This window comes from Oreochromis aureus, linkage group 19, assembly GCF_013358895.1.
Source record: "Oreochromis aureus strain Israel breed Guangdong linkage group 19, ZZ_aureus, whole genome shotgun sequence".
NCBI lineage: Eukaryota > Metazoa > Chordata > Actinopteri > Cichliformes > Cichlidae > Oreochromis > Oreochromis aureus.
In genome coordinates this window covers 20,664,999-20,681,049 of record NC_052960.1, presented here as the reverse complement: position 1 = coordinate 20,681,049, position 16,051 = coordinate 20,664,999, and the positions used below count along the sequence as shown (strand labels likewise).

Sequence of the window (16,051 nt, the reverse complement as noted above, 5' to 3'; positions counted from 1 at the left end):
CGCGCTCGGTCTATAGCTCGCGGCCCCTCCCTCAGAAACGTCACCGATGGTGGGTATAAAGTATGAGTGAGCGTGGAAAGCGTCTTTAGTGTGTTTGAGGTTGGACTGCAAGAAGACAACAAAGACGCACTGACTCCTTATTCATATTTGCACAAGTGGATGGAAAGACCAAATGCAATGGAGCAACTAAACGGCGGTGCAGAGATCGGGCCCCTGTAAACTACAAAGAAAAAGAGAGGGGGGGAGATGCCTGAATGAGACAAGAGGGAATGAAGAGTGTAATTAAGAGTTTTGTTGAAGAGTCGAGACCTTTTTGCACAATTGCGCGGATTCGCTCCCATGCAAATGCGCATTTGGCAAAGATGACATAGCACTCGAGAAAATGGGATTCCTCCAGGAACAGTACTCACTCGCGACCTGAATGAAAAGATAAAAAGGGATATTTTTTTTCTTCTCCTTCTTCTAATATTACTTGACAAGGCTTCGGCTGTGAGCGAACGCAGATTGAAATATGAATCTGGGCAAAGCACTTCTGTTTTTCCTCCTCTCAAACTGTGTGACAGTGACTTTCTTGCTATCCACTTGCACCACAGTGGACATCAAACACATAAAGAAAAAGAGAGTGGAGGCCGTCCGGGGACAGATTCTCAGTAAACTCCGACTGACCAGTCCGCCTCAAACAACAGGTCCAAGTCAAGTACCGTTTCAGGTTCTGGCACTTTATAACAGCACCAAGGAGCTCATTGAGGAGCTGGGGAAAGACCGGCAGCAGAGTTGCGGACAGGATAACACGGAGACAGAGTACTACGCCAAAGAGATTTACAAGTTCAACATGATCAATGGGCCACAAGAAAACAGTGAGTGTACTGTTTTTGGGTTATGAATGTTCCCATTTTTCTTTTATAAGCCAATAAAGTAGAAACTCTTCCTGTTCTAGGTGCAGGTGAATAATTGTGGTTTATTTTGAACTTTAAAGAAGAGTTGATGACCACACTCAATCCCAAACGCAAACGCTTTTTATCTTTGCCACGATGTCAAACCTAATCATTACGCGAGGTTACAAGGGGGGGAAAAGTGAAAGACAAATATTTTTTTCCGGTTGGTGTGAAAGTCCATTCTTCTCTGTGCAGCTTTTTACGCGCAGACGCTCCGTGGCGTCGCGCAGAGGAAAGGGCAAAGTAAACAGTCTAATTGGAATGAGCACAATTCCTCATGCATACCTCACACCAAATCCATGGGAACCCCAGCCTTAGTCTGACACATTCCTAAGCGAGGAAAATTCTCAGGCTGTTAAATCTGCTATTTATTGCCAACTCCAATACCTCATTTCCATTTTTCTGGCCGTGAGATCCCCAATATTTTTTCTTCCACTGTCACTCACTTCTATTCCCCCCCGCTCCCCGCTATTTCCTTCAAGTAGCTCCGCGTTATGATCTAATTCCCTCGTTCATCCATATTGGTATTTCCTGTATAAACTATGGCCCATTGATTGTTCCAGAAATCAGAAGCAGAAGCCCGCTGAGCTGCAGATTCTCCAGAGAAAGCCTAAGTGGAGCAGTTGGATTGGTGCCCACTCACGGTCAGAGGCCGGTTAGCGCACGGTGTAGTGATTCTGAAATCAACAGGTGTTTGTGCAATGCTGTGACGCTGAGCAGAACCTCTGCTGGTTCCAGCATAAGCCCTGAATCAAATCCATTTCACAGGTCCCACAAAGTGCTTCTGACATTCAAAATACACAGCTCGGGGTTTATCCACTGGTCAGAGGTAGTCAGAGCTCCCAAAACAAACAGAGGTCTAAGGAGTGGGATCAGTGATGGCCAGGTGCCCAGGACACATCACTGGTCTCACGCCGTGGGCCATAATGTAGGTGATAATACGAGACATGAACACACTGGCAGCACTTTCTTCCCAAACAGCTTACTTACTCACAGATTGTTTAAATTAACAGAAGGTGCCACATGCATTAATTAGCAGTCTTCTCTTCCTTTCCATTATGTAATTTTAAGGAGAGCTGGGCATGTTGCAGTACGCAGAAACATAATGTCTGTCACCTTGGTATTTCTGCTGTGTAGTTCATTTTCATTCCTGCTGAATCTAATGAGTTTTGCATTCGCCGCTTTTTGGAAGGTGGGAGTGTTTGGGGAAAAAAGTCAAGTTTGGCTTTTTTCCGTGCTTAGTTAGGAAGTTAAACAGAAACCTTTCACACACTCTTTAATGCGACACATGCACCCAGACTGCTTTGCTAGACACTACTGCGAATGCAATGCGATGCAATTCAAAGCTTTGACCCATTTATGAGCAGATGAAACAAAACTGAGTGAGAACAGGAATTTGGAGCTTCCTTTCCTTTTCTTTTTCCTGGTGCATCACAAGGCCAGTGTGAATAGTGCCGCTGAGGAAATTAGATAAAGACATATTTGAACTGAGGGGCGACCTGTAACACAATAACAGTTTAAGAGTCTACTGACTGGCCTTGACTAGCTCATTGGAGCGTGCAGCCTCAGTGAAATTTCAAGCCAATCATTGACTCAGTGTTAGGTCAGTAGAAAAAAAATGAGGACCAGCTCTGAGGACAGCAGTGTCTGATATATGGGATAGTAGAAAGATGATGTCATCTGTACAAACAGAGACAGAGGTCTTTGGTCTGCTTCCAAAGAAACAGCATCGCTCCATCGAACTCCCACGCCTTTACCATTTTTGCTTCCTCATCTTCAATCCAGTAGGAGGAGAGTGGGGGGGAAGGGGAGGGGGTGTCGTCATTCATTGCATTGTTTCCTCCACACTGCCATAGCTGATATCTGCAGTCCGATGTAGATATGGACTTGTTTCTGATGAAAAGCTACGTTTGAATTTGGTACACTAAACCCTCAGCTAACTGGGGAGGGGAAATCAAACTTTTCCATTAGAGAATGATGCAAATTCACATCCCAGATGCGGCAATTTCAGGAAAATAATAAGAGAACTCCAGCTAATGCAATTTCTGTTCTGCTTTATGAGATTTAGACACCGCAGCAGCTGGCTAGCACCTGCTGACTTGTGCTTTCTGTTTCCTTTGTTTACGTCCACAAAGCTGTGGAGAGACTGACATCACAAGTATCCTCTGGGCAAAAGAGCAAAGAGAGGTGATTCCTTAGAGCTTCATTCTGGGAGCTTCCGTGTCATGGAGAGGATTCCAGACACCGGAGGCTGAACGCGTGTCAGGAGCTGAGGTGTGGTCGATAGCGTCTGGGCGAGGCAGCAGCAACTATTCAAATGTCTGTCTTCGGGCATTTTGGACAACTTTAATCCCTAATCCCTCCTTTGAAACCCATATGTTCAAATTAATTGGGTGATAATGCGAGAATGGAGTCAGGCGGGCATCATTTTGTTATCCAGGGTTTTTTTAAGTGTGACTATAAATACACTTTTGCAGACGTGTTAATGACAGCCTCTCCCAATAAAACTCAAAATAAGCATGCTCTGACCTTAGAGCAGTGTGCTATTTTACAAAATCTTTAGAAATAACATCAGAAGTCGTTTTAATTACTTATACAGTGTTTAAAATATAGAGTATTGCTTTGTTTGGCATGGAAAACTATACACCTTGATTTTTTTACTAGTAGAAATTAAACTCTGGAGAAGCTTATTGACATAACCTGTGCCGTGTCAAACAGTTAATACATTAAGCTTGTGTCAGCATCCTGATACTCAGTCTTAAACCCTATCATCTAAAAATGGACGGGGGAGTCGAGAGTGGTGGTCAAATCAATTTGTGACTGTATCTCATTTTAATTATACAAGCAATCCCCTTCCACTCACCAACATGGAACAAATTACCTTTCAGACCCTTGGCAAAAATAAGCCATAATGTGAAATCCACCTAAAACCATTGCAATGGGAAAAATGAGGTCATCCAAAAGGAAACCAAAGACTTGATTAGAATTTCAAATCTCCCCTCGAAGTGGGGCTTTCCACCTTCTGTGGGGGAGACGGAGCAGTGAGTGAGTGAGGGGAGGAAAAGGGCTACTGAGGTTTCCTCCTTATAGATTGTGTGGAAACGCTGGACAGATATCTGGCTGGGGACAAATGCTGAAAGGTCAAACTATAAATAGGGAAAGCTGAAATAAAATCAAAAAGAAAAAAAAAACTTTGTGGAAATATCAGATAATGACTGGGAGGACACTGAAATAGGATTATGGGTCAAATGAAGTACAGATACTCGGAGATGTGCAAGTTCCTTTTGCATGACACAGAAAACGGCCTCACTTCTGAGTTTCCACTTGTCCCAAATCTGCTCGAGGTGCAAATCAGCTAAAGGTGCAGTGCCCCTTTCAACCATCAGCAAATCCGAGGCTTTGGTAATAAAGCTTAAGCTTGAAGTAATAAATTAGCCATGGCTTGGCTGTAAGTGACTGTTTCCACTTGGCTCATAAAAAGTTTGCTATGCGCTTGTTTTGCTCAACACTGCATGTGCTGGGCCTGTTAAAATAATAAACTGCTCTATGGTATTATGGTATAAAAAGGAGAAAGTCTTCAATGCAGCAGGAAGCTTTTTCAGATGGGATCGCGGTGTGGCCATTCATTGGGCCGATTGTGCTAAAGGTCAGCGTTCAGTCGCAAACACACACATGCACCATGTTACGGTGTGCAGTGAGTTATTGCTTCTCCCTGGTGTGGTGGAGTCTCTCTCTCCTCGGTGGCTGCTCAGGTGCTGTTCTCCTCCAGCACGTGAGCCTGCATGTTCCCAGCTAAACCTCTGAGTTCCAGGGAATACTTGGCTTCTGGCTGAGCCCTCGGAGCACCTGTTGGGCTCAAGTGCTGGTGGGAGGAGGAGCACGCTGCTGTCCCACTGTAGCCTGCTCCACTAACACATGGGACATTTGGTTTTCATTTCATGACTTCAACTTGTTGCTAACTCGGACCGCACAAAGCATAAGCAGATGGTTTGCGGTAATGGCTCCCTTGATAGACTAGAAATTGTTTTTTTTTTCTTTTAAAAAAATAGAACTTTTGTTTTTATCTTTAAACTATTCAAATTTGTAGAAAGGGAATCCTCGGCAAAAGGTTTATCAATTATCGGCTCAATAAACATGTCCACCCCTGTGAGGATGTCAGTGTGAAAATATGCTTTTCACAGTGAAGTAGGAGCTTAAGGGAATACAGAAAAAAAAACAAATCAGATCTTTTATGTCATTCTTTCCATTTTACCTGCAGATGACCTCCCCAACTGCCCCAGGGGCATCACCCCCAAGATATTCCGCTTCAATGTGTCGATCATGGAGAAGAACGCCACCAACTTATTCCGGGCTGAGTTTCGAGCCCTGCGGATCCCCAACCCCAGCGCCAGGAGAAACGAGCAGAGGATTGAGCTCTACCAGGTGTGTGAACTGGCCGTTCATTTCCACTATTAGCAGAGCCCAGGGGTGGGGTGGGGTGAAGAGGGGGAGAGCTGAATTTCTCTCAGAAGGCCTGTGTGGGTCAGTGAGAAAGATGAAAACATTTATATTAGGGTGTCCGGCTCCCTCAACCTCTCTTTTCAAGTGCTGATCATTATTCCGTGTGGTTAAAATCAAATGGATTCTACATCAGGACAAATTTAAGAGCTTGTGCAGCCGTCTTTAAGAAACCCTAGATTACCATTCGACAGTTTCTTCTTTCACAGCTGTCAATCAAAGCAGCTGTCCATCCATGTAGGATTAAGCACGGTGTATATATATATATATATATAAATCTCTGTGATTTTAAGCATTTTAGAAGCGTGTTAATGCATACATCTGGTATAGGCCCGTGTGGGGTGGCAGGAATAGATTTTTTTTTCTTTTTCTGTTTCCTCATTAATCTCCCATGAGAGACTAGGAGTAATGATCAGGTTCCAACATTTCCTGCCAGGGAGACAAGCGTCTCCGGACTGCATACCGCCTCTGAGGCAAGGCTCTGGCCAGTGCTGAATACAGACTGTCAGGGCTTCAGATTGTTTCCAGGAGCCTAGGAGGAGATAGAGGCAGGGTCGCCCACTGAGGGGAGTAAATGGAGCCGCTCACTCGCCCCCACATTTTTTAGACTGGAACTGACTGGCAGAGGCCTGACGCTGGCAGCCCTGCTGCCCCTCGTTCCCACAGGAAGACAGATTAGATGCTGACATTGTTCAGAAACCTGGTTATCCATAGCACCGCTGTGGGGCTAAGTGCTCATACCCACCACCCAAACACATTTCTCCCTACAGATAAACACCTTTGTTCAGATACATGCTGGTGCAGATACGAGCTGTATTTTCCTCTGTCAGTCTTTGCCCAGTGGAAGCCTCTGCATTCTAACAGAGCGGCAGCTTTAAATGCCCTCAGAGATACTTTCTGACACTGTGTGTGAAGGATAAGTCAAAGTTTAAACGGCTGACGCGAAGGACGGCCAGGTTCCCACTGGCAAGAGGGTAAGACACAGGCATTAACTTGCAAAATGGGGATATCAACACAGGGAGTCACTTTTTCCATGAAGAGTAGACATTTGGCCCAAAGGCATCCTGGAGAGTCTGGCTCAGACAGACAGTCTCGATTCTGTGCGCGCATGTGTGTGTAAAAATAAAAAGAGTTTATGCAGCTGGGTCACATTTTCATCTTTCCTCGCAGATCCTCCAGAAAGATGACCCCAAAGCCAAACAGCGCTACATTGGGGGCAAGAACGTCCTGACCAAAGGAACGCCTGAGTGGGTCTCCTTTGATGTTACGGAGACGGTGAGAGAGTGGCTGATGAATCGACGTGAGTGGGACACCACATTTTCCTCGCATCACACCTTATTACATGTCCTGCCAAATAATAACCGGCTCGTGTGAAACCAAAGAGAACAGCCTCAGGGTTGAAAATGTCTGCTCCTTACTTCTCTCTGCTCTTGTTTCTCTCCCCCCACCTCAGGGACCAATCTCGGCCTGGAGATCAGTGTGCATTGCCCCTGTCACACCTTCAGGCCTAATGGCGATATAATTGAGAATGCCAATGAGGTACTAGAGGTCAAGTTCAAAGGTGAGATTGCATTTGATACCTAACTTGTGATGGATTTCACAGAGTTATGAACTTTGTGCTTTTAACAAGGCTTTAAACTGTGATCAGGTAGACAAATCAAGAAGAGTGTTTTCAGGTAAAATTAGGAAAACAAGTGAAGAACTAAATGAGGAGAATGAGGCTTCTCTCTTCTCACCACAATGAATATGAAGCGGTGTAACTTAACGTGGCAAGGACTACGACTGGAAGCAAGAAAAATACACAATCATTCTCCTCGGCTGTCTAACTGAAAATCTTCCACTGCAACACTTTCACTGTTGTTGCTTTCATTCACTGTGAAATCAGAAATCTAACAAATAGCTCCAGGAATTCAGTCTCAGACTCGGCCTCTTTCTATAGGTTTCCAAGACTCGTGTGTTGTCCCAGCTCCCTGGCCCAGACTGTGGTCTCTGAGTCTGTGTTTGGTCAGGATTTTTCTCTGCTTTTGATCTTTCAGTCTCTTGAGATGTTGTATTAACGATTACGAGCCAGATAGCGGTTCAGTTTGTTTGGCTTTTGTTTGATTTGTCGAGCGTTGAAGATAGGCATCTATTTTTCTGTTGAAAAATTCCGTTTATTCTCATTAGCGCTGCAGAGGCACAGGTGGTTTTTCGGATGATTTGCATTAGTGGGTCTCAGGACTAGCTGATCCAGTGGTGGAGCTTTTTTATTACTTTTTGCTCATTAGTTATCAGCGGATCTTGACACACGCTTGTCTCTATTAATGTTGAATAACAGCTATAAATCTTTCGCTCTGTTTGCTGATGCTGTGTCGAGTTGGCAGAGAGAAACTTGCACAAATGGAGGTAGACTGGAAATTTCTGGATTTTTGGCCTATATTTCAAAAAACAAATTGTCTTAGTGCATTTACTGCCTCGATTAAAGTTGCCTGAAGCACTGATGAGGAGTCCTCGTGTGCTCTACAATAATGTTTCTCGTGGTGAATTAGGATGCATTTGTCATAAAATATCACTCACAATACTTTTATTATTATGCAACCGGTCTATAAAAGTCCTTTTCAGTCCAGTCATCAACATGTTCCTCTAGCAGCAAAACTCACTGAGGTCTTTTTGTTAAGATAATGGGTTTCCTTTCTAAGAGGAAGAGAGAGAGGCACAGAGCATGGGAATACAATCGATCTGGTATCTCACTTAGCGCTGGGGCCCCCAGGCCCTCGGTCCTGGGAACGCTCTTGACTGGCTTGGCCACAAGGAATGTGCTGCCACGGCGCTCAGACGTTTGGCCCCAAATTAAAGAGGGCCGTACATATCCACCAGCAGCATCTCTCCTGAGATATCCACTGCTTTAGCTATCAGGGATAGAGTGGATGAGCAGACACTGGCCCAGGGGGAGAATGGAGGGGAAGAAAGGAAGTTAGAGGGACCAGTGTGAAATCCAGGAAGGGAAGAAAAGTGAGACAGAAGTGAATGAAGTTGGGCCTGGAGAGTATTCATATGTAAGAGTTACAACTGATTATGCTGATTAAAACTAAAGCGTACTTTCACTAACGTCAGCTGTTGCAGAGTCTTTAAAAAAAAAGGTCAACATCTTTGTGTAGTTTTTTCCCCTTGATATCTATGAAAAAAACCCTCCTCTTGCAGGCATGGAAGCAGAGTATGACGAGCAGAGCCGTGTGAAAAGCCAAAAGGAGCAGCTGTACCCCCACCTCATCCTCATGATGCTTCCTCCCCACAGGCTGGATGCCCAGTCTTCCTCCCGAAGGCGCAAGCGGGCACTTGACACCAATTACTGCTTCAAGTAAGCCTCATTCGCTCCCCCTGGAAAATGTAATGCACTACTTAGACTATTGCTCATCATCTTAAAATAAATTCTCCCAAAACCGTTTCTCTCTGGCTGCACCTGCGCTGACAATTTAAGACATTTGCCTACTGGGCTAATATTCCAGGGACACTTGAATACAGCACCAGCATCCAATTAAAATATCAGCTGTCACGTTTCAAAAAACATGACAGGGAAGACGTGTAAATGAGCACAGAACACACAAAGAATACACGCAATAAACTTGTTAATCACCCAGATGAGCATGGCGGAGGTACTAGATTATACAAGTCGGGATCTGTCCCGGTACTAGCAAACACTACCGCCTCTTACACACTGTCTCCTCAGCTCTGGATTTCCTATGACAGGCAGTACCAAAGACTCCAAGAGGGAAAAAAAAAGGGCACACCTAATACTGGAATTTATGAACTTGAGTCTCATCTCTGACTGAGGCCACGGGGCAGAAAATGTATACTTAAAATTGCGTGTTATCTTCCAAATCAAGAGTGTAATCATTGTCTCCCCTTTTCATTTCTGCAGCAATTACGAGGAGAACTGCTGTGTGCGACAACTATATATTAATTTCCGGGAGGATCTGGGCTGGAGGTGGATTCACCAGCCCGAAGGGTACTATGCCAACTTCTGCTCTGGTCCCTGTCCTTACCTACGCAGTGCAGACACCACCCACAGCTCGGTGAGAACAAGTGTCACTTCTCGAATCCGTTTTGGTGTTTGGAAATGTGCTTGGCAACCCTCATCTCTTTTGTCATCTTCCTTTTACAGCTGCTGAGCCTGTACAACACCTTGAACCCCGAAGCGTCCGCCTCTCCCTGCTGTGTTCCTCAGGACTTGGAGCCCCTAACCATCCTCTACTACGTGGGTCGCTCCCCGAAAGTCGAGCAGCTTTCAAACATGGTCGTCAAGTCCTGCAAGTGCAGCTAAACTTCAAGGTCTTCGAGGGAGGGAAGGGGTGGGGTGGGGGGGGTTCCCTGTGAGAAGCAAGGCATGGGATTTGATCACTCCCAGCACTGCTCCGAAGCGGGTATGAGGAATTAAAGCGGGCAATATACAGTTTGGCCTCCATGAGTACCTCTTTCCCATGCTTCAGCCTTGCCCAAGCTCTTAAAAAACAAACGAAAAAAGAAATGGAGTCCACTACAGCTATAGACTTAGAAGACCTGTCATACACCACTTCACCAACAACGCTCTCAAACCCATCAGACCTCTTGTTGACCTTCAGTAATTACTTTCTGACATCAGTGTTTCTCATATTTTTTCCAGCATTTTGTACCTCATGTCCACGACTATTGATATTCAAAGGCCATTTTCAGTGAAAGAGGAACAGAACAATGAATGACCAATCCATTCTCAAGGATGCATTAAAAAGAGAGAGAGAGGGAGAGAGACAGAAGGACTCAGAACGCAGACTAAACTCAGCATACGCCAAAAGAGAGCAAACGCATCACACGGGACACATTCAAAAAGTCCGAGCTGGAAAATGACGCTGTGCGCGCCGCGGCTCCCTACACTGTTTGTTTAGGATTAAATGCTGTCGATTAAAAATGATCGTAGGAAAAAGAAAAAAAAAAAAAACGAAAAGACAACATGCTGGAAACCAATCGTTATTTCAAAGTAGTATTTCCATGGTATTGTTTACCTCTGTAATGCAACAGGACTGGTGATTCCAGGGATTGTTTTGTTTTTAAATGAAGCCTTTTCTGTTGTATGAGATGATGTAATGTCACTAAGTGAACTTTAATAGATCACAAACTGTAAATGTTTTTCTTATTACTCTTGGAAACACTTTTTTTTTTAATTAAAAATGTTGGACAGTTCATTTTTTTTCTCCTTTACGGTTGTGGTATTTATGTTTTAGTTTACACATGTTTTAGGGTGCTTTTTATTTCAAGAGGTCAGTGGGCTGAATTTCAAGTGTTCGAACAAAATGAACAAATGCAGTTAGAGTCACAGTCATCATATTTTTTAATGCTTCCCAAGTATTAATTTCAATTTTGTTTGCTACAAACAGCCTAACTGGTCCCAAAAATACTACATTTCCATGCATATTGTAAACAGTCAAAAGACATTATGACATGGTACAGCCCATATGGAAAATAAACAGAAAGAAAAACAACCTGTAGTAAATGTTTATGTTTTCTAAGCATGTCTCAAAAACTCACATCCCATACAGTGATTTACTCATCCTAGTGGCCTCTTTGTATTTTTCTTAATACGGGAATTAAATACAAAAGACATTAGCTATAAAGGGAAAATCCAAGAGGGGACACCTGTATGAGCAAATTACTGTTAACTGTATTAATAAAACATAAATATTTACTCTTAGAGGAAAGGAGTTGTTTTTCGTCTCATTTTTCTTTTCTTTACGTTGTAAACCAAGCTGTGTCACCACATTACATTACACACCGATTTGGATCTTGCTATTGGGAGTTCTGGCTTTAATAGTTAGGACTTCACAACATGACATTTAACGTCAAAGAGCACGTTTTACAAAAACATTCACCGTCAAGTTACATATTAAACCAGTTGACCTGTTGTACTGCATTGAAAACTACAATCTGTGCAGACTCACCCAGGTGATAGTCATCAGCTGATGTGAGAAAATCATGCACAAAATTCAAGTATTTCAGACAAAGTTATTATAAACACACGGTATTACTGCTGACCTTTACCTCACATGTTCTTCTCCTTCTTCTTCTTTTTTTTTTTTTAAATAAACACACCCCTGAGTGAACTCACTATATGGTCCCAAGCCACAGAATATCTGTGAGGATGCTGGCCTCCTGGTGCAGCATCGGCGTTCATTATCAGTCTGTTCCTCTTTATGTTATGCTTTGATCTACAGAAATGGGCCAAAAAGGTTACATAAATACTGATATAATGACAAAAATTTATTAAAAAAAAATCCAAAATAATGAATTTGGTCCATCCAGAAAAACAATATCAACATCTCAACAGTTTACAGGAATAATCACAAGCCGACTGCATTCTTTACATAAAACCTGAACATCCCTGTTGTGTCATCTTTGTAGATACAAACAAGGCAACAACATTAATACAATCACGTTTTATTATCAAGCCCACAAGAAAAAGGGTGCTATGCTTAACATGTCCTCGGGTCGTAAAGGCAGAGGAGTCGGATTTGGCAACTGTTTGGCTTCCAGCAAGGAGTGGGAGTCAGGAGTGTCTAATGCTGGAAAAGCCACACATGAAAGAAACTTCTCTGCACACTTATCATTCATGACTGTAAAATGAGAAGTTGCTCATGCGGGCTCAACAATGCTTGTCAAAAACTTAAAAGAGGTCTCTCATTACCAAAACCCTCATATCACCTGTATTTTTAAAAAAAAAGAAAAAGAGAAAAGAAGAAAAATGTGCACGCATGGTTGTGGTGGACATGCTACTGCCTGAGTACAGAATAAAACAACGAATCCTGTAGTTAAAATACCAACAGGGCTTGAAGAACCATCTGCTGAAGGCTATCTGTCAGTGAAATCTTCCTGTGGCATCAATAGCATGGAGAGAATGAGGGCGGGCACTGTGGGATATGGACTGATTGTAGCCAAGGGCGATGAGGGGAGGGGGTGGAGCTGCGCAACAAAATCCCGACCTGCGTCAAAGCCGGGCATTTCTGGCCTGGCAGACTATCCTCTTGCATGTCTGTGGCTGTATCATTGAGAAATTAATAGGACCCTGTTCGATGTGTGGCATACTTTTATCTGTTGTCCCGTCCCAGAATAAACCTCTGTGAGATGCAGTTACATGCAGAGACACCTGTCAGGCCTGCAGAGTGGCAGGACGTGCCTCTGGTTGCCTTCTTGTCATCTGTGAGTGGGCTCCTGATCCTGGAACAGCTTGCGGTATGCAGAAAGACCTTTATTTATTTTTTAAAAAGAAAAAAAAGAAGAAGAAGAAATAACAAGAGTGAGAAAGGCAGTCAAAGGTCTCCCCCTCATGTGTACAGAAACAGAAGCCAAAAGAGGTTTTCTTCAGAAGAGTTTACTAAACCCTTGTGGAGTCCACCTCTTCAATTATTCATGGTCAAGGTGGATACCAGCTGATCTCATCAGTCAGCTCAGTTGTTCGTGTTCAACCCCTTCACCCCCTGATCCTATCGGCTGGCGTGCAGCCAGGTATCCGGTAGAAAAAGACATTCCAAGTACAGTTAGAGCTGCTGTGTTTGTGCTCCCAAACAGTATTCCCTTTCACTCCCTCTCTGTGCACTGTTTGTTTTGGTGCTTTTTTACACTGCGAGGACTGACTGACTGAGCTGGAAAACGAAAAACATCTCCCTCACTTCCAACCTGATGACAGGGCTGCTGGAAGTGGCTTCCTCTAGCTCAGCAAAAGAAAGATATAGGGACAATATTCTCTGCTTTATAGCCCACTCGGAATAAAACTGAAATGAGAAGGAGAAATCAAGGGATGTCGTCAGGCAAGCTAAACTTAAAAGGTTGCAACGGTAATTAACAGCAATCAATTACAACTTCAATCATATGCTGTATTTACAGTGGTGTAAAAAAGTGTTTTCCCCCTTCCTGATTTTCTTGTGTTTTGCATATTTGTCACACTTACATGTTTCAGATCATCAAACAAATTCTGATATTAGACAAAGATAACCCGAGTAACTAGAAAATGCAGTTTTTAAATGATGACTGATTATGATCATTGATTAAAGGAGAAAAGTTATCCAAACCTACTTTTTCACACAGGACCAGGTAATTGCCCCTCTTGTTAAATCATGAATTACCTGTGGTTAATCACATTTTTTGGAAAGCTGTGTTCAGTTTCACTAAAAACAATCAGGCCTGATTACTGGAAGACCTGATGAATCAGAAATCACTAAATGGAAGCTGTCTGACAAAGTGAAGCTGGCTAAAAGATCTCAAAAAGCAGCACATCATGCCACAATGTAAAGAAAGAAACAAAGTCACTGACATCTATCAGTCTGGAAAGGGTCTCAAAGAATGGCTTTGGTACCAGTGTTGGTCAAGTTACGTGAAACTAGTAATTAGTTACTAATTACTGATTACTTCTCCAAGAAGGCAATCCAGTTACTTTACTGATTACTTATTTTCAAAAGTAATTAGTTACTTTATTACGTTTTAAAAACATGATACACAATCTGAATATGTAATAAAGCAATAGACCTTTCAGACCAATTCTATTTTTTCTGCATATTTCATGATTTAAAATTGAATCAAATGAAAAAGTCTCATTTTAAAGCTTTTTTTTATTAGTTTCAATCTTTTAACTTTATGCACATTGCATCAAGCAAAAATTTAATTATATGCAACTCTTTGACTTGAAGAAATTTGTTTAACATTTAAACCTATTTCCTGCATATTCCAGCATATAAAATAAAATAATTTTTGTGTTTACATGCACTCTTTCAAATAGATGTAAGTAAAACGCAGCAAAAAATAAATAAAATAAAAGATTCATCAGTGGCACTAAGTCCCGCGTTCTTAAATCTGTTTTCGCCTGTTTAGCAGGAGTGGAGCGTGTGGGGCTTTGCCCGGTGCCGCAGCGCTCATGTCAGTGGGGGGATCCGGGGGTTTCTCTGTGAATTTCATATTCCCGTGGCAGCGTGCTCGGTGCTTGCTCAGATTTGAAGTTTAATTTTTCGCTGTAGAAAGAAGTTTTCTTCCCACGCAGAGTGTACTGTGGACGCTAATGTTTTTGTCACTTTTTATGGAATCAAACTCAAAGTAATGTCAGTACTTCCACGCTTTAAACGCTGAATGCTCGTACTCCCTCCCGCACTCCATATCATCTACACATGTTCATCTACACATGTGTGTTGCTGCCACGGACGTCGCAAGCTTGTACAGCATTGTCATGAGACACACTCACAAACAAAATCACAGTTTAGTAACGCAGCAACGCTGTGTGCTTATGAGAAAGTAACAGTAATCTAATTACTTTTTTGCACTATTAATCCATTACTTTACTTGTTATTTGAAAAAAGTAATCGGATTACAGTAATGTGTAAGGAGAAAACTTGGAACAACGGTGAAGCCAAAACTACTCTAAGAGCATTCCAACGACTCATCCAGGAGGTTACAGAAGAACCCAAAACAACATTAAAGAACCCCAGGCTTCATATGTCTCAGTTAAGGTCAGAGTTCATGATTCAGCAGTAAGAAAGAGACTGGGCAAAAATGACCTCCATGGGAGAGTCAAGGAGAAAACAACTGCTTAGCAAAAACAAAAGCTTGTCTCACATTTGCCAAAACATCCTGATGATCCCCAAGATTTGGGGAAAAATTTCTGTGGACTGATGAGACAAAATTTGAACTTTTTTGAAGGTTTCAGTCAAGTTACATCTGGAATAAAACTAACAGAGGATTTCAGAAAAGGAACATCATACCAACAGTAAAATATGGCAGTGGTAGTGTGATAGACTGCGGCTGTTTTGCTGCCTCAGGACCTGGAAGATTTACTCTGCTACATGGAACTGTGAATTCTGCAATCTACAAAAACATCCTGAAGGAGAATATCCGGCCATCTGTTCATGACCTCAAGCTGAAGTGCACTTAAGTTTTGCAGCAGGACAAAGACCGAAAACACACCAGCAAGTCCACTTCTGAATGGCTTAAGAAAAACACACAAAAAGACTTTGGAGTTGTCTAGTCAAAATCCTGACCTGAATCTGATTGAGATGCTGTGGCATGACCTTAAAAAGGTGGTTCAAGCTTGAAAACCCTCCAGTGTGGCTGAATTACAACAATTCTGCAATGATGAGTGGGCCAAATTCCTAAACAGCGATGTAAAAGACTCAATGCCACTTATCCCAAATGCTTGATTGCAGTTGTTGATGCTAACGGTGGCACAACCAGTTAGTAGGTTTAGGGGCCAATCACTTTTTCATGCAGGGCCATGCAGGTTTAGATTTTTTTCCCACTTAATAATAAACACCTTCATCAAAAAATTGCATTTTGTGTTTATTTGTGTTATCTTTGTCTAATATTTAAATTTATTTGACAATCTGAACCATTTAAGTGTGACAAATATAGGAAAAATGGGAAATCAGGGGGCAAACATTTTTTCACACTACTGTATTACATACCCTACACTAAATCTTAATCTACCAATAAAATGCCTACTCACATACATAGTTCAGGAGAGTGAGTCAATTACAAATCCATCTGGTAAGTTAAATCCAGTAACTTACATAATACATCTGAAAACAGGGATGGCAGCCAAAAACTACCTTCCAATCCTAACAATACACCATACA

General features: G+C 42.6%; 2 protein-coding genes across 8 annotated transcripts in view; one reads left to right on the top strand and one right to left on the bottom strand.

Annotated features, from left to right (window-relative positions):
* Positions 1-96: 96 nt before the first annotated feature.
* Positions 97-10,625, top strand: tgfb3 (transforming growth factor, beta 3). The gene is made up of 7 exons (XM_031730980.2): positions 97-857; positions 5,194-5,357; positions 6,603-6,732; positions 6,886-6,993; positions 8,613-8,769; positions 9,331-9,484; positions 9,574-10,625. The coding sequence occupies exons 1-7, from the start codon at positions 512-514 to the stop codon at positions 9,730-9,732; spliced, it is 1,218 nt and encodes a 405-aa protein (XP_031586840.1). The 5' UTR covers positions 97-511; the 3' UTR covers positions 9,733-10,625.
* Positions 10,626-10,755: 130 nt separating this feature from the next.
* ttll5 (tubulin tyrosine ligase-like family, member 5) overlaps positions 10,756-16,051 on the bottom strand; it is a 57,703-nt gene continuing 52,407 nt past the window's right edge. For all 7 annotated transcript variants that reach the window (XM_039603172.1, XM_039603174.1, XM_039603173.1 and 4 more), the window contains one exon: positions 10,756-12,682. In XM_039603172.1, coding sequence (XP_039459106.1) covers positions 12,630-12,682 — 53 coding nt within the window. In that variant the 3' untranslated portion in view covers positions 10,756-12,629. The remainder of the gene's footprint in view (positions 12,683-16,051) is intronic.